This window comes from Elephas maximus, chromosome X, assembly GCF_024166365.1.
Source record: "Elephas maximus indicus isolate mEleMax1 chromosome X, mEleMax1 primary haplotype, whole genome shotgun sequence".
In the NCBI taxonomy this organism is placed as follows: Eukaryota; Metazoa; Chordata; class Mammalia; order Proboscidea; family Elephantidae; genus Elephas; species Elephas maximus.
Window position 1 is genome coordinate 99,658,155 of NC_064846.1, and position 19,461 is coordinate 99,677,615.

The 19,461-nt window shown below is 40.2% G+C and overlaps 1 protein-coding gene across 3 annotated transcripts in view; it reads right to left on the bottom strand.

The window, feature by feature from the left end:
- The window catches only part of KIF4A (kinesin family member 4A), a 197,009-nt gene that overhangs the window by 114,067 nt on the left and 63,481 nt on the right, over window positions 1-19,461 (bottom strand). For all 3 annotated transcript variants that reach the window (XM_049871659.1, XM_049871660.1, XM_049871661.1), the window contains exons 9-10: window positions 1,385-1,501; window positions 621-796 (exon numbers count right to left, since the gene is read on the bottom strand). In XM_049871659.1, coding sequence (XP_049727616.1) covers window positions 621-796; window positions 1,385-1,501 — 293 coding nt within the window. The remainder of the gene's footprint in view (window positions 1-620; window positions 797-1,384; window positions 1,502-19,461) is intronic.

Sequence of the window (19,461 nt, forward strand, 5' to 3'; positions counted from 1 at the left end):
TCCTCTGTCCTATACGGTCATTGTAAGTTGGAATTGACTCAACAGCAATGGGTTTTTTAATAGGAAGCCCTATGCATGCTACTTCCTTATTGTTTTTTTCTAATTTGTTCCCTTCTCTCCATCTCTATTGTTTACTGTCTTTAATTCAGGCCACAGTTTTCACCTGGGTCATTTTAACACCCTGATTTATTTTCCTACTTCTAGTCATCCTACCTCTAATCCAGTTTCTTGACACTTGTTAGAGATATCTCCCTAAAACACACATTTCATCATGGAACTTTCTTACTTAAAACTCTTCAATGGCTCCCCATAGCTTTCAGGTTAAATTCCACATTCTGTATTAAGGTACATAAGGTCCTTCAGGATATGGCTGCTGCCTATCTCTCTTGCCTCATCTCTCACCACTCAGTTCTTTATCAGTAAAATTTCCAGTGCCACCCCCTAATCTCAAATGGACAACAACCATGTTAATGGGAGTTACTTTAAGATGTTCCCAAACTAACATAATGCTTAACCAACAACTCTAAACTTCTGATAGAGGAGAAACTGAGAAATAGAAGCTCTACCGCTCCACTCATGTATTTGTAATTTTTCCCATCAAAATTTTAAGTCCCTTATACCTGTTGCTTCAGATGATTAAGTTCAGCTGTCTGGGGATCAATATTAATAACAGGTTTGTTCTTGATTTTTCTTGCTCTGTCAGCATACCGAAGGGTATTTAATGTTTCCTCTAGGTTGGAGTCAGCTGGACTCACACAGGCTATCATAAGGGTATGGCTATTACCTCCGAGAGAATCTGAAAAAAAAAACAGTGGAAGGAATTAAAATTAACAAGCAGGATGCAAGCAAAGCATCTATTTGGGTTGGCTACTTCAAACTCAGAGTTACAAGAAAAAACTTAAATATCTACAAATTTTTTATTGCATCAATATAAAAACACTAAGCTGTCTGATGTGTAAAATGATATAGTTTAGAATCTTGTCCCCATTCTCGAGAGACAGTGTGATTTTGGCAGTTAATCAGGTTAAAACAACAAGGGCCTGGCCCAAATAAATTAGGAGCCACTATTGGAATTAAACATTCTTACCATGCCCCCTCTAGGTGAATTTCAACTCCCCAGGGTATTCTGCTTAGCATTACTAATAATTAAAGAAATAGTAACCAAGTTTATTTCCAGGTGCAAAGTACTAAACACAGGTGACACACTACAGGTTTCTTGGCACTCAAAGCCATATGGGAAGACACCTGGCTGCCAACAGCTCTCTCCTATTTATCAACTAGATAGCTGTGTATATGATAGTCCAAATATCTGGCTTTTTACCTGTTCCCTCTTTGATTTGTCAGTGCTATCACTCTCTTATTTTTAGAGGTACTTTGGGCTTACCTTGAAGCAATCGAGTTAACTTGGAATCTCTGTAGGGCACAAAGCCACCCTTTTTGTCATCTCCAAGAGCACTGATTACATTTCCCAAGCACAGGAGGCCTCGGTTGATATTGATACCTAACAGCAGAAAACAAAATTTAAATTGCTTGGTAAAGTATCTAGCATATACCTACATTGATCCTGAAAAAGAGAAAAGAAAAAGACCCCATGGAAACTTGAAGTCATCAATCTTCAAGAAATTTCTTAATCCTTTTCACTTTTCAGAAAGTGCCTCTTTAAGTTCAAAGGTCCAAATGTTGGATATACACAATTGAGTCTTTTGGTACTTCTTACTCTTTTTTCATGGAAACAAAGCAGACAAATAACTATCACTATAACAACAACCATATGTATAGGTATTTAATTTCTATACCTATTATCAGAGCCCTGGTGGCACATGGTTAAGAGCTTAACTGCTAACCAAAAGGTCATCAGTTCCAATCCGCCAGCCACTCCCTGAAAACATTATGGGGGCAGTTCTACTCTGTCCTATAGGGTCGCTATGAGTTGGAATCGACTCAACAACAACGGGTTGGTTTGGTTTTTTTATACCCATTATCATACTTCATCCTTAAATTAATGTGAAATTGGATGAACACCTATTTTTATTATTTTTATTGTCATTCTCATTTTACACATAAGGAAAATAGCTCAGGGGTTAAATGACTTGCCTAAGGTCAAATAGCTAATAAGTGGTGGGACTGAGATTCTCAGAATTTCAGTCATCAAGACCTATCTTTCTGTTATACCACACTGAAATACTTTCCCTCTGGTTGCTTTAAAAAAGGGTAAAAATTATTTTGAAATTTGCTTTATTTTGAAGCTTACTTTTTAAACATTGTAATAATCTAAGGTCCCCTCTAAAGCACCTGTCTTAGGCTGGGTTCTCTAGAGAAACAAAACTAGTAAAGCGTATAAATATATACATATTTATATCAAGGAAATGGCTCACTTGGTTGTAGAGGCTGGAATATTCCAGGTCCATAGGTCAAGATAGAGGGTTCTCCTGAATCATGTAGCCTTGCGGGGTGGCAAACCCAAAATTGGCAGGTCTGAGAGCAGGGGTCTTGCTTACAGGCTGTGAAGATCGATGAATCCCAAGATCAGTAGTCAAGACTGCAGGTAAGCTGCTAGCTCAAGTCCCAAAAACCAGAGGTCAGACAAACAGAAGCCAGCTGCAGGATCCAGTGCAGGCAAAAAGCTCTGCTCTCTGACCTGCTGATCTTGGTTTGCCAGCCCCTACGTGAATCAGGAGAAGCCTCTACCTTGACCCACAGACTTGGGACATTACAGCCTCTACAACAGTGTAAGCCATTTCCTTAATATAAACCTCTCTCTATATATACTTATTTATATGCTTTACTGGTTTTGCTTCTCTACCAGCCTAAGATGTTTGGTACCAGGAGTGGGGTCTAGAGAAACAAAATTGTAAGGATGCATTTTCTAAATTGATTCTCAAGTCTGGTTAGTCTTAAAGATGTTGATGACTCTGCTTCCAGCAGTGAGGAAGGCACTGCTAATCCACGATGTGAGGTGGTGATGCAAGTACACAAAATACCACCACCAACAGATCAGGTATTGGTAAAAGGCGAGGCTCTGGGTGAATGGGTGTGTGATATCTTTCTACACTTTTGTCAGAATGAGAAGTATAAGGAAGCTGGTTGGTCGGTCCTACTTTCTCTAGACAACCTGGTGAAAGAAATAGCTGCACTCAGGGCTTCAGAGTCAAAGCTCAAGTGCTGCATAAATGACCTCAAAGTTTCCACTTGTGCCTTGAAAGAAAGTCTTATTTCTTGTAGTAACAGAGCTGATAATGCTGAAAACCAAACCCAAAGTCTTATTGTAAGGGTGGGTAAATTACAACGCCAACTCAATTGCCAACCTCAAGAGGTGTCTGAAGTTAAAGTGAGGGCATTGATTGGGAAGAAATGGGATCCTGAAACTTGGGATGGGGACCTCATACCAACAAGAAAGCAGTGCCAGAAGCAGAGTGCATCCTTTGGACCCAGGGTTCCTGCATGGAGAAGCTCCTAGTCCAGGAGAAGACTGATGACAAGGGCCTTCTTCCAGAGCCAACAGAGAGAGGAAGCCTTCCACTGGAGTGGATGCCCTGAATTTGGACTTCTAGCCTACTAGAAAAAGACTGTGAGAAAATAAACTTCTGTTTGTTGAAGCCATCCACTTTTGGTATTTCTGTTACAGCAGCACTAGATGACTAAGAGCACCTGACTTCCCATTATTAATGTTTACTGTGGAAAGGCAATATAGTGTAATGGTTAAGTACACGGGACTTTGGTGCCTGACAGACATTCCAATCCTGGCTCTGTCACTGACTGACTACATGATCTTGGGCAAGTTCCTCTATAAAATGAAGCAAATCTACCTATCTCATTGAGTTGTGGTGGGGGATTAAATGAGACACTGTCTATAAAACAAAGTTAAATGATCAATAAATGGTATCATTATTGTTCGCTCTATTCTACACTTTACTCATTCATACTGTGGACTCCCTTATAACCAAAAACAATTATTTCTACAAGATGCTGAACTGCAAAATTCCCCCTGGCTGCATCCTTCCATCTGTCCATTTCTTTCATGGATCCTGTTCTTCACCTTCATTATAACTACCAATTTACTGATATTTTCTAATACTCCCAGTACATCAGCCTCTTCTGGGCCTTAAACTACCTATTCCGAACTTTGTGGTCAATCATTTCCATTATGCTTTTTGAAGCATTAACTGGCCTTATGGCCTTCTGCCATTTCCACCATATCAATTCCCAACCTAAGTTAAGACAACTGTATATGTCTGTTTTTTTTCCTAATGAACTAGATCCATTATAAAACATGCTATTTTTTTTATTTTATTTGTCCTTGGCTGAATTCAGTCAATTGGCAATTTTTTCTTTCTCATTCCTACTTGACTAACTAATCTTATTAGTAGGTGATTTCACCAAATATTTTATGCAGATCAGAGTTACACACAAGGACTCCCTCAACTTTTCTCTCCCCACCTCACATTCTTCCCTTTGCTGTTACTGAATCCCTTGTCCTTCCCCTTGTTTCAGAGGAGGAACTACTCACCTTTATTTTCAAGGCTCTGCCTTCTGATTCTGCCCGTGTTTCTACTCCCTCCATTTTCTCTGGGACCCTGGCTCTTTTGATCTTCCCCCTTTTCTCTTAGATTCTTAATTTATTTTCCCTTCACTAATAAATAAAACAATTCCCTCAAGCAACTATCCCTTTCTTTTCCTTTTATTGCCAATTGGAAAAAAATTTTGCAGGGACATTTATCCTATCCAGCATGTAAAGATGAAACTGCTGAGATTTATCTAACCTGCTTGCCAATACTTACTTCTATGGTATTGGTCTGTCCATTACTTTCTTTTCTTTCCCTTTATAGCCCAGCAGCCCATATCCCATTAGTGACGTAAAGGAGAGACGACTGAGGTTTTTCAAACCTGCTGAGTAAGTTTTCCATCTATAGTTTCATATAGGAATTTTAAAAAATTCCAGATGACCCTTAGGAAGAACCTATAAGTTCTACGATCTAAGCAGGACCATAGACTTAAGGACAAAATATTTGCTGTTGAGTTGACCTCAACTCATGGCAAGAGGGTTTTTTCTTCTCCAACTGAGAGTTGGGGCTTTGGAATAAAAAGGAGCAAAGGGAAATGAATGGCTCTCTAGAAAGAAATCATCACAAAGCAGAATTTAATTTCCTGTTGCTTCACTAACATAAGTTCTTGACTAGGGATAGAGTAGAGACCCTGGGTGGTGCAAATGGTTAAGTGTTCTCCTACTAACCAAAAGGTTGGGAGTTCAAATCCACCCAGAGGCACCTACCTTGGAAGAAAGGACTGGTGATCTACTTCCAAAAGATCACTGCCACTGAAAACCCTAGGGAGTACAGTTCTACTCTGACATACATGGAGTCGCTGTGAGTTGGAATTGACTCGATGAAAAATAGTGGTGGTAAAAGAATGGGGTATTACATAACAAAGACCGGGATGAACTTGTTTATTGAGACTTAAGTTCTGATTAGGAGGGCTAAGGAGAAAAATGCCTAGATAAAATTATAAAACCAGAAGTTCTTCTTCTCTTTCTAAGATTGAGAAAGAATTAAGCAGAGAGGATATCAAGACTACTACTCAATAGCTTTGGGTGTTTGTTCACTATAGCAAAAAATAAGTAATAAAGTAGAGATTTTAACTTAAAAAGGAACATATAGCTTCACAAGTATCATATAGGCATGTTACAGTGGGTTTTACAATTGAACTAGAAGAGTATATTTGTAACAAGAGAGAAAAACCAGGTAGGAGAGGAATGAAGGGGCTCTACATGCAGTGGCTCTTAACTGGAGGCAATTTTGCTTCCTAGGGGACATTTGGCTCAACATCTGGACACATTCTAGTTCTCCCAATTTGCTGGGGGGTGTGTGCAACTGGCATTAGCGGGTTAGTGGTCAAGGATGCTATTAAAAATCCTACAATGCACAGGACAGCTCCCTGCCCAACAAAGAAATATTCAACCTAAAATGTCAATAATGTCACAATTGAGAAACCCTGCTCTACATGTGAAGAAAATAGTATGAGCCTAAGGTGTATAGCAGGGCAAAATACATTAGGGTGAAAAACAGAAGTAATATTATAGTAAACATATGGTCTGCCTGGTCAGGGAGAAAGAGAGTGATCTGTTACTGAAATGGATCACAAAACTTACAGGGGCGACCACTGAAAGGGGATAGAGTGGAAGGGCAAGGAATCTTAGTTCAAAGTCTGCCTCTGCCACTTACCAATGTGTGTGACCTTGGACAAGCCACTGATACTTTCTTTATCCATAGAACAGGGTAATTAATACCTACCTTACCTCATGAGACTGTGATAAAAATCAAATGTGATCTGTAATGGGCTATCTACATTGGGTAGAGAAACTTGAATAATCTGGATATTTGCTAACTCACATGAGGCTGAAAGAAACACACCTAATAAATTCCTGATCTACTCTGCTGACTATTTCTTCATCCAAAAGGTAATGTAAGTGAAGAAAGAAATGGTGACTTTGGTCTTCGATATGACATACAAGGAAGAACTGATTATAGAAGTAAAATGATAGGAATTTTGTTGCAGGGGACCAAGGGGCATGGTCAGACATGAGTACCCTAGATTTTTAGAAAACGGGTCTCCAAAATTCAGGAAAAAAAGATAGTTAATATTCTGGGACAGAAAGTCCAAAAGGGCAAATGGCAAAAATGATAGGAGGCTTTCAAAAATAAAATTGTAACTAGTCACAAATTCCAATAAAAAATCAAGGTAGGTACATAGGAATGTGCATTCAAATAAACTTCTATATAAAAATAACACATATAGCACTATGGGAAATTCTACTCAAACACAGGAGACTGACCACCAGCATTTATCTTCTCTCCCCTCCCCAAGGCCCCACCAAAGGAATAAAAAAAGTACTAACCCGCAAGATCACAGATCATAGGAGAAGAGGAATCAGTAGGTAGGAGGCTTCAACATATTTTTAGAATACAGGTAGAGAAGTGATAACTAACTTAGCAAGGTGGAAGGAGCCTCAGCCTAAAGTGCCTTTAGAGAGGGACAATAATGATGATAGTGATAATAACAGCTAAGTCTATATAGAGTTTACTATAAGCGAGGCACTGTTCTAGGTACTTTACATATATTAACTCATTTAATCCTCACAATAATTCTATAGACATCATGATTATCCCTGTTTTGACAAATACGAAAGTTGAGGCAAAGAATTTAGGTAACTTACCCAGTCACACAGGTAATAAATGGCAGAGTCAGGGTTCAAACATAGGTAGTTTGGTTCTAAAGTTGAGCTAATTAGCTCACTTAGAGGCATCAGGTACCTCAGAAAGAGGAAAGACTTGGGGCTGAAAAGGGGCGGGGTGGTGGGAAGGGGTTGGTAGAAAATCTATATAGATAGCTCTTGAAGTCTCCAGTCTCCCCTCCAGAGCCATGCAGTTACTGTGTCACCATTCTCAATCCTTCTCAGCCTGCTCTATGGGATATTCTTTCTATACCCACTCATTAAATGTTGGTATTTTCTTGGTGTTCTGTCTCAAGCTTTGTTCTTACTGTATACACTCTCCCTGGGTGATCTCATCCATGACTACAGTTCTAACAAATACCTATATACTATATACTGATGACTCCTTAAATCTATACATCTCCAAACCAGAAAGGGCTCCTGATGTCCAAATCTATTATTTCTCACTGCCTGCTGAATACCTCCAGTGGGCTATTCTCATGTGGCATTGCACAAAAACATTGAACAAGACAGAATTCATCTTTCAGTGCAAACCTACTCCACCTCTAGCACTGTACCTTTTCGTTGTCTAACCATCTAACCAGTCACCCAAATAAAAAGCAAACCTGAGCCATTCTGGACCCTTCCTTTTTTTCTCATCCCACAAATCCAAGTCCTTTGCTTATTGCACATTTATTGAATACATACAATATGCTAGTTATTAGAGATACAAAGACGAGTAAGTCACAATCTCTACTTTCAAGAAGTTCATAATCTAAAAGGGAGAGAGAGATCCATAAACAAATGAATAATTGCAAATATAGGAAGATATATATATACATATACACTACAAATGGGTACTCATAGGAGGGAGTGGTAAACTTTACCTGGGAAGGTAAAGAAGGCTTCGAGAAGAATTGAAGTTTGAGCTGAATTGTGAAGGATGACTAGGAGAAAACTGAATAGGAGAAGGGTAGGAAACAAAATTTCCAGGCAGAGGAAATAGCATATGCCAAAGCACAAAATTTGTGTGACAAATTGATACACTTAAGAACTAAGAGCAGTTAAATATGAGTACAATGCAAGTTATTAGTGAAAGATAATAAGGTCAGAGGACAGCTAGGCACAGAGCATAAAAGGCCTCATCTATCATGCTCAGTTATTTGTATTTATCCTGTTGGACAGTGGTTTTCAGATCACATTCCTTAGAACCTTAGGGTTACTGTACAGAACCAAAGGGATACTTCGGAGTTTCTACAAATGTAATTTGAATTTTGTTCTAAAAAATTATTCCAACCACTTGAAGAACTGCATTTAAGCTGTTCAGTCCAATGTGCTGTATACCAAATTTTAAAACACTGGAGTCTACCAACACATTATCTTATGCAGCAAGGCCAATTAATTTTTCTGCAGTCTTTGAAAAAGCTCTGTCATTTGTACATATGCTTGAAATCTCTTGCAAATGTATAATGTAGAGCTGTGGCTTTACACTAGACTTTTTTCCAATTCACATGCTCGATCATGGAAAATTGTGCAACTAAGTATACCCCTATAACATTGAACTTGTACTTAAACATTGGAAAAAGCTCAGAGGCAGTTACTCAATTTATGCACTCATCAGCGCACCCCAGTCGGTAATGTAGCACCAAGTAAATATATAAGTCAACATGTTAAAATGATAAGGTATTAAAGATGGGTTCGGGGCTTACTGCAAGCTTTCGGTGTATCTTATTAGATATTTATACTTATTATATAACTTATAACAGATATTGTTAGTGATCCAACTTTGGATTTGAATTTCCTACTATTCCTCATTCAAGCTCCTGGATTACTTTAATAACTGAAGAAAATCCTGAGAGTATAAACATTCTTTAACAACCCATTTTATGATTTGCAACTACGTATTAGTATGAATCACGATTCACTTAATAATGTGCCACCAGAACCAATTATAGGAACAAATTAGATGCTCAACTTTAAATAAGATTATAATTGTCATCCATAATCCTCATTATGTCACGTACTGAGAATGTTCACTGGAGCCTAGTTGGTAAGCAAAAGTCTGGAAACAACCTAAATGTTCATCAATAGAGGATGGTATAATAAATACAATGGTATATCCATACAGTATATGGACACGAAAAAGAACATGGTAGATCTCTATATGCTGATACGGAACAATCTCCAATATCTATCATTAAGTGAAAAAAAAAATAAAGGGTAGAATAGAATAGTGTATACAGTATACTTACATTTGTATAAAAAGAAAGACTAGAGATGGAAACTCTGGTATCGTAGTGGTTAAGTGCTACAGCTGCTGACCAAGAGGCCGGCAGTTCAAATCTGCCAGGCGCTCCTTGGAAACTCTATGGGGCAGTTCTACTCTGTCCTATAGGGTCGCTATGAGTCGGAATCAACTCGACGGCACTGCGTTTTTTTATCTAGAGATGTGGACTAGGAATTTGGGGACAGAGAAAAAAATATTTTTCATTTTAGTGCATTTTTAAGAAACTTTTAAAAAAAATATTTTTGTTGTTGTTGAGAATATACACAGCAAAACGTACACCAATTCAACAGTTTCTACATGTTCAATTCAGTGACATCGATTACATTCTTTGAGTTGTGCAACCATTCTCATCCTCCCTTTCTGAGTTGTCCCTACCTCATTAACATAAATTCACTGCTCTCTAAAGTTCCTGTCTAATCATTCGTGTTGCTGTTGTCAATTTGATCCCATATAAATAGTCATTAAAAGAGCATAATGCTCAAGGCAGACGTTTTTTATTAGTTAAGCTAAATTATTGTTTCGTTTTAAGAAGACTTCAGGGGATATTTCAGGTTTAAAGATGATCTCAGGGCAATAGTTTCAGGGGTTCATCCAACCTTCATTGCTCCAGGAAGTCTGGATTTCATGATAATTTGAAATTCTTTCTGCATTTTCCCCCTTTTGATCAGGATTCTTCTATGACATCTTTGATCAAGATGTTCAGTAATGGTAGCTGGGCACCACCCAGTTCTCTGGTCTCATGGCAAAGGAGGCAGTTGTTCATGTTCATCCTCCTCCTATTCCTGACTTTCCTTCTTCCTCTGTTGCTCCAGGCAAATAGAGACCAATTGCTGTGCCTTGGATAGCTACTTTCAAGCTTTTAAGACCCCAGGCACTAGACAACAAACTAGGAAGCAGGATAGAAGCACTAAACACATTATTAGGCCACATTAACTGGGATGTCCATGAAACCATGACCCTAAACCTCCAAAACAAGGAACCAGACCCCATGAGGTTTTAGGTTGTATACGAGCAGCCTCAGCAGCTACTCTTTTTTCCCCCACTGTTGTAAATGTATCTATCACACAACTTTTGCCAATTCAACTTTTTACAGGTATACAACTTATTCACAGCAATTGCAACAATCAGCTGTGCAATTACCCTACCCTTAATCAATGCAATTTTGAAATAATTATAGATTTGCCGGAAGTTGCAAAAAATGTACAGGGAGGTCCTTTGTACTCTTCTCCCAGCTTCCCTCAGTAGTAACATTTTGCATAACTATAGTAAAATTGATGGCAATGGGTTTTGGTTTGGTATAGTAGAATATAAGAATTGGAAAACTGACATTGGTATAATCCACATTTCACCAGTTTTACATGCACTCATGTGTATGTGTGTGTTGTTCTGTGCAATTTGATCACACGTATAATTTCATGTAACCATCACTACAATCAAGATACAGGGCTATCTCCAAAAGCTCCCTTGTGCTACTCTTTATAAGCTCACCTCACCACCCCGCCAATCCCTAACTCCTAGAAACCACTTATCTGTTCTCTCCAATAATTTTATTTCAAGAATGCTATACAAATGGCATCACACAGTATGTAACTGTTTGAGATTGTCTTCTTTTCACTTAGCATAATTCCTTTGAGATCTATCCAGTTTTTGCACGTATCAATAATTCATTCATTTTTACTGCTGAGCAGCACTCCATGGTATGGATGCACAACAGTTTAACCATTCACTCATTGAAGTACATTTGAGTTATTTCCAACTTTTGGCTATCATGAATAGAGTTGCTATGAACATTCATGCATAGGTTTTTGTGGGAACATAAGTTTTCATTTCTCTGGAATAAATGCCCAAGAGTGCAACTGCTATATCATATGGTAAGCACATGCTTAATTTTATAAGAAATTAATAGATTATTTTCTAGAGTGGCTATGCTATTTTACATCCCCACCAGCAATGTATGAGATATTCAGTTTCTCTGTATCCTTGCCAGCATTTGGTATTGTCACTATTTTCTATTTTAGTTATTCTAAGACATATGAAGGAATATCTCATTGTGCTTTTAATGTGTATTTCCATAATGACTAAGGATATTGCACATCTTTTCATGTGCTTATTGTCATCTGTATATCCCATTTGGTAAAATATCTGTTCATATCTTTTGCCCATTTTTTAACTGGGTTTTTTTTTTTTTTTACTATTTAGTTTTGGGAATTCTTAACATATTCAAGATATAAGTCCTTTGTTGGATGTATTTCATTTAATCACATAGAAAATTTTACCATATGCAAGTATCATTTTTTCAATTAACAAACGTACTTAATATAAAAGAAACTGTGATCATAAAAGGAGCTGTAATATTCTTATTGTTTGAAGATTAACTTATAAAATAAATTAATTTTAGATCTGTTTCTTAATCTATTTCAAATGTTGGAATTTGTGATAAGATTTCATTTTAAAAAGAATTCTCCTGTAACCCCTGAAACTATTGCCCTGAGATAATCTTTAAACCTTAAATTTTAAACCAAAAATATCACCTGAAGTCATCTTAAAACCAAATAATATTTTTGTTTAATTAGTAAAGAATGTCTGCCTTTAGCACTGTGCTCTCTTAAAGAACTATCAGTACAGGATTAAATTGACAATAGCAACCCGAAAGTTTGGAGAAGAAACTCGGGGGCAGTGAGTTCATGTTAATGGTGGAGGAGTAACTTGGAAAAGAAGGGTGAGAATGATTGAACAACTTGAAGAATATAATCAGTTTCACCAGATTGTACACGTAGAAATTGCTGAATTGGTGTATGTTTTGCTGTGTACATTTTCAACAACAAAATAAAATAAATTGTTAGTTTTTATTAAAAAAATAGTTCCACTGCTTGAAAAAAAAGAAGGCAGATACCGATCAGAACACAGAACAATTTGCCAGTGCTGCTACTGAAATGACTAAAAAAAAAAATTAGTTCCCTTGCTTGCTTTTAAAGGAAAATCTTCAGCTACATGGATCAAAATAGCATGGGCCCAATTAAGAACGCTATCTTTGAGGCTGTTTGGAATGCCAGCTTTGCCACTGCTGGTTGGGTGGCCTTAGACACATTCTATGAGGTGTGCAAGGACAAATACAAATTTGGTTTTCCTTCTCTGTAAAATGGATGTCATCATGTAAGTATCTTAGGGTTTTTGTGAGGATTTAATGATATAATCCATTAAATGCATTACAGTGTCTGGGACATATTAAATGATCCATAAATGGCGAACTTTAATATTAAAAAAAAGCTATACAAAAACTTCTGTTGTAGATGATGGGAAATGAAAGATTTTAAAGAGGGGGTGAACATGATTAAGTTTGGATTTTTAGAAATATTACTTTGGACGTCATTTGGAAGATGGAGTTGAGAGTAAAAAACTAGCGTTTAAGTGTTTTAGTTATCTAATGCTACTCTGACAGAAATACAAGTGGATGACTATAACAAACAGAAATTTACTCTCTCACAGTTTAGGAGGCTAGAAGTCCAAATTCAGGGTGCCGGCTCTAGGGCCAGGTATTCTCTCTCTGTCAGCTCCAGCGGAAAGTCCTTTTCTCCTTTCAGCATCTGTGAGCCCATTTCTTGGAGATCTACATATGTTTTGGCATCGATCTTGCCCTGGGTCTAAGAGGTTCTCAACACAGGACCCTGGGTCCAAAGGATACGCTCTACTCCTGAATCTTCTTTCTTGATGGTAATGAGGTACCTCTCTCTCTGCTTGCTTCTCTCTCCTTTTATCTCTTGGAAGATAAAAGGTGCTATAGGCCACACCCCAGGGAAACTCCCCTTACATCAGATCAGGGCTGTGACCGGAGTAAGGGTGCTGTATTCCACCCTAATCCTCATTAACATGACCTAATCCTGCTTAGTTAACATAACAGCTCGCTCCCAAATGGGACCATAACCACAGGCATAGAGGCTAGAATTTATAACATATCACAAAATGGAGGATAATCAGATCACAAAATGGAGGACAGCCACACAATACGGGGAATTGTGGCCTAGCCAAGTTTATGAAGATTTTGGGGGGATACAATTCAATCTATGACATTAAGAAATCATTGAGGAGGCTATTTTAATAGTTCAGGTGAGATATCGCTAAGGACTGGGGCAGTCAAGAAGGAAGAATGGAGAAAGAAGAGGCATTTAAGACATAAGAATGACATAAACAAGAGACCTTTTAGATGTGGGAAGTGACAAAGAAGAAGAATGAATACAACATGTGCTAATATTCCAGGAATACGATTAAAAAAAATAAGATAGATATTCATTTATCCAGCCAGCCAACAGTTAGTGAACACCTATCATGTGGCAGGCACAGTGCTAGGCATAAAAAAAAAAAAATTTCTTTTTTTGCATAGAGGACAGGAAAATAAGAACTAGTCTCTGCCTTCAAGGAGCTTCAAGTCTAATGGGGATGAGACAAATAAATAATTACCATGAAAAGTAAGAACACTATGAGGCATGGTGGGGTGGCAACTGACTGGGAAGGGAAGTAATCTTCTATAACTTGATATGGCTTTGGGTTACGAAAGTAAATAAAAAAAATCAAACTCCAGCTAATACAAACTTAAATTTTGTGCTTTTCATTTTACATTTTATAGTAAAGAAAAAACTAAACAAATATTAAACTCCAGTTAATGATATGCGAGCTGAAGTATTCAGGAGGAGGTGTACCTATGTGTGCAATTTACTTTAAAATATATAAAAAAGAATATGGATTGATTAATGGATAGATATGTCATAAAGCAAATATAGTAAAATGTGCATGGTAGAATTCAGATGATAAATACAGGGGTGTTTCTGTAAAGGAGCCCTGGTGATGCAGTGGTTAAGAGCTCGGCTGCTAACCAAAAGGTTGGCAGTTCGAATCCACCAGCTGTTCCTGGGAAACTTTATGGGGCAGTTCTACTATGTCTTATAGGGTCGCTATGAGTTGCAATCGACTCAACGGCCACTGGTTTGGTTTGGTTTCTGTAAAATCTCTCAACTTAGCTAAATCTTTGAAACTTTTCGTACTAAAATGTACAGTAAAAACACTATAGGAGCACCGACTGATAGAAAGACTTTGACCCAGAGTAAAGGTTTCATAGGTAGGTGCCATCAGAATTGTGAAATGAAATATTAGTAGGAGTTACCAGTCAGACCAAAAGGGGGAAAGAACTTAGGCATTCAATGAGGACTTACAATGTGTCAGGCACTGTGCCAGGCCCTTGGGATTCGAAGATGAGTAAGATAGAGTTCTAACCTTTGATCGGCTTGCTGTCTACTGGGAGTTTCAGACAGGTAAGCAGATTACTGTAATATATGGTTGGGGTTGTGTTAGTGTAGGAGAGAGGCAAGCACTAGATGAGGGGTTCCTAATCTGCACCCGGGGAGATTAGAGTCAAAGAAACAGGCACTGAGTATTGAAGTGCAAAATATAATTAGTCACGTGAAGACAGAAGGAAGGTATTTCAGGCAGAGAGAACATAATGTACAAAGACACATAGATAAGAGAGAATTTGGCACATTTAGTATGGCTAAGCAGATTGCAAGGAAGGAATAGGAAGAGGTGAAGCTAGCTAGGCAGGCAGAGCTAGAGCATAAAGGCCATAATAAGTGGCATGGTACAAAGTGAAGAGCTATGGATGAGCTCTAAGCGGAGGAATGACATACAACTTAAGAAGATGACTATGGCTGCTAGTTGGCAGATGGCTTGAAAGTGTGCCTGACTAAAATAGGGAAACTAGTTGGAAAGAAGCCTGTTATAATCTAAGAAATGACAAAGCCCTGAACTAAGGTAGCTGTAGGAAGATTAGAGGAAAGAGTGATTTGAGAGATGAGAAGGTAGGATTGACAGGACCTGGTGGCTGACAGAAGTGGGGAAGGAGCCAGAGTGGGAAGAATATAGAACGATGCCCTGATTCCTGGCTTGGGTCACAGGGTGGTTGTTGGTATTATTCACTGCACGTGATGTGGATACAAGCTTAGCAGAGGCAGGGAGGGATGAGAGGTTCAGTTTTAGACACGTGGAATTACAGGTGCCTGTAGGACATCTGGAAACCCTGGTGGCGTAGTGGTTAAGAGCTACAGCTGCTAACCAGAAGGTCGGCAGTTCAAATCCGCCAGGTGTTCCTTGGAAACCCTATGGGGCAGTTCTACTCTGTCCTTTAGGGTCGCTATGAGTCGGAATCGACTCGATGGCAATGGGTTTGGTTTTTTGGTTTGTAGGACATCTAAGGGGCCTTGATGGCATAGTGGTTAAAGGGCTCAGCTGCTAACTGAATGATCAGTGATTCGAATCTACCAGCTGCTCCACAGGAGAAAGATGCAGCAGTCTGCTTCAGTAAAGATTTATAGCCTTAGAAAGCCTATGGGGCAGTTCTACTCTGTCCAATAGGGTCACTATGAGTTGGAATCTACTTGGCGGCAGTAGGTTTGGTTTTTGGTTTGTTAGGACATTTAAGGAGCCCCGGTGGCTTGGTGGTTAAGTGCTTGGCTGCTAACCCAAAGGTCGGTGGTTCAAACCCACCAGCTGATTTGCAGAAGATGTGGCAGTCTGCTTCTGTAAGTATTTACGTAACTGTCCTATGGGGCAGTTCTACTCTGTCCTACAGGGTTGCTAAGAGTCGGAACTGACTTGTCAGCAGAGTGTTTGGTTTGTTCTTTTTTTTTTGGTAAGACATTCATGAGATGTCCCACAGACAGCTACAAACATAGGCTAGAATGTGAAATATGGCCTGGAGATAGAGGTTTGGTAGTTTGGTAGGAGTTATAAGCATATAAGTGGGTGAGATCACTTAGGGTGTGGGGGAAGTGGCAGAGTGATGGGCATGAACAGTGGGAAAAGTAAGAAAAAGTCCCAGGACAAAACCAAGGCAATGTTTCAGGTAGGGGTAGGTGGAAGGAGAAGATTCTGAGAAACAGTCCTCAGAACAGTAAGAAGAAAACCAGAAGGAGGCAGTGTCATAAGGCCAAAGGAGGAATGAGATTGTCCAAAAGAAGGGGCAGAGTGTCAGACATTGTAGAGTCACGAAGTAAAAGGTGGACTAAAGACAACCTAATGGATTTAGTTGTTCAAGTTATTGGGTGACCTCAGCTGGGACAGTTTCAGTGTGATGCAGGTGGAAAGGTGGCAAAAAAAAGCAGAGCAAAAGGAAGAGGGAAGAGAGGAGTAGCAAGAGAAGAACAAAGGATTTTATTTTGTTTTAAAATGGGAGAAACACATTAATATGCTTCTATGCCAAGGGGAAAAAGCTAGTAGAGAGGGGGAGGTCTAAAATACAGGAGGAACAGGAGTGCTTGACAAAACTGGGTTCCTCAGGCGGCGGGGACACAAACAAACAAACAAATAAACAAACAAACAGCAGAGAAGACACAGGCACAAAGGCACAAAGATTGGAAAGAACAGTACTGTTTGGAAAATGGCAAGCAGACTGCTGTGGATGGAAAGCTGGAATTTGTGGGGAAGTGATGGGAGATGAAGCTGTAAATGCAGAAGGGCCAGAAAATGACAATGTAATCCTCCGGGACTACAGAATTTTGGAGGAGACAAAGTACTTTAGAAGGTGGAATGGTTACAAAAACCCAGGACTTAAGTTAGACTTGAAAGCTAGCTATGTTGATAGTTTGATGAGGTGGGGAGGGGAAGGGGGAGCTGAAAATGCATAGAGGCCAAAATTAGCAGGGCATGTTATGGGGGTCGTGTAGCTGGAGTAGACAGCACGGGTATGGTAGCTGTGAAAGATGGCCAAGGAGGTAGCCTGAGACCAGGGTACAGAGGGACTGGAAGGCCTAGCTATGGTTTTTAGACTTCATCCTTTAAATACTCAAATGTTCCTAATCAGGGGAGAGGCCATGTACAAAGCGGTAAATTAGGATTCAAACTGCCGACCCTGTGGTTAGAATGGAATATCTTCCAAGAGTGAAAGAGTTAGGAGGCTACTGTCCAAATGTGCAGGGTGAAGGTATGGCCTTTGTAGAGGCATTAGGAACAGACTGGAAGTGGGTGCATCTCTCCAATATTACAGAGGAAGAACAAACAGCAAGTAATGGATACTGGTTCCTAATCAGGGAGACCATGCTGGATGCAATAATTAGTCTAACAGAACAGGAAGAAGAAATGGCAAAAGTGACTGAAAGGAATAGCTTGAATTAGGAAAAGAACCAGGAGAGTGAGAATTTGCAAACAAAGAGAAGAGTTTCAGGAAGAGTGTGTTCAAGTGTCAATGCCACAGAGAGGTCAGGCAAATGGGTGCTAAAAAGAACCTATTAGAATTCTGGGAAGACTGAGGTGTAAACAGACCATCATTCTGACCCTCCCCTACAAGTACAATAAGGAAATGGTGATCAGCTTTGAGGGGTGCTGAATTGGGGACCAGAGGAAAGAAGCGGAAAACTGCAGACAGGCAAGAATCAACGAATCAACAAGTTGCATGTGGTAAGAAAATCACTTCTCCCACTGTCCCTGCCCCTCCCCACAGCCAGATGGGCCATTGGCTACTGTGAACTGGGGAAGTGGCCCCAGAAAAGGAGCTTGCTTCCCTAACTACCACAGCCCCTGCCTGTACAAAGAGACAGGACCCTAAGCTTCAACAAGGCAGACCTCCCCAGTGGTTCATCTGGAGTATGCCAACACCTCCCCTACCCGGACACTATTGGGTGCAAGCCTACTGCAAATTGCTGCAGAAGGCCTTTGCAGTTGAGTCTGCTCTCACAGTCAACACCCTAGATAACTCCCTGTGCACCCCACAACTCAGGCCTCTGAAACCAACAGGACAAACCTTGCTAGGGGTCAGTTTGGGTTTGTCTGTCCCCACTTCCAGTTGGAGCTGAGGACAGCTGACTGAGGCTGCTGTGTGCTAGGAAGCAGGCGTCTTGAGTGGAGGTTGTGCTCAAAGCCATCAATCTACCGGCGGGGGGGTGCTCTGACAGCAACAAGGCAGGCCTCTGTGGGGACCTGACCAGAGCATGATACCCCTTCCCTGATGTGGTAACTACTGGTTGCCAGGCTGCTGCAAACTGCTACAGAAGGGCCCTGTAGTGGAGTCTGCTCTCATAGTCAATACTCTGCTTACCTCCCTACACACTCCATAGCTCAGGCCTCTGAAAGCAACAGGACAGACCTCCCAAGAAGTCAGTTAAGGTCTGTTTGCTCCCCCTTCCAGTTAGTGCTGAGGACTGCTGACTGAGGCTGCTGTTTGCTAGGAAGCAGAGATCTTCAGTGGAGTCTACACTCACAGCCAACATACTTCAGGAGGGTCTGATGGCAAGAAGGTAGGGGATCCGACCAGAGAGTGACACCCCCTCCCCCAGCTGGTACTTGTTTGTTGCCAGGCTGTTGCAAACTGCTACAGAAGGTCCCTGCAGTGGAGTCTGCTCTCACAGTCAGCACTCTACTGGCCTTCCTGTGCACCCCATAGTTCAGGCCTCTGAAACCAACAGCACAGACCTCCTTGGGTATCAGTTTAGGTCTGTTGGCTCACCCTTCCAGTTGTCACTGAGGACTGCTGACTGAGGCTGCTGTGTGCTAGGAAGCAAGCGTGTTGAGCGAAGGCTATACATACAGCCAACATACTATGGGGCAGGCTCTGATAGCAACAAGGCAGACCTTTTTGAGGGACTGTTTGGAGTGTGACAACCCCTCCCCCAAGCAGTAACCGTTGACTGCTAGACTGATACAAACTTCTATAGAAGGTTCCCTACAGTAGAGTCAAGAGGTGTGTCACCTAGTGGAGACTGCTCCTCCAACTACCACAGGGCCACTGGGGCTCTGAAACCAAGAAGACAGATCTCTTGGAGATTCTTCTGGAGAATTCTAGCCCCTCCTCCTCCTGAAATGGAAGAAAGGCAGCCTGTGCTTCCCCTGAATGCCAGCTCAGATATAAGCAGAACCCATACACCAGGGAAGGAAGTCTCAGGCAAAACCAAATGGAAACACCCAGCCCTGAAGGGGGCTCACTGGTTGT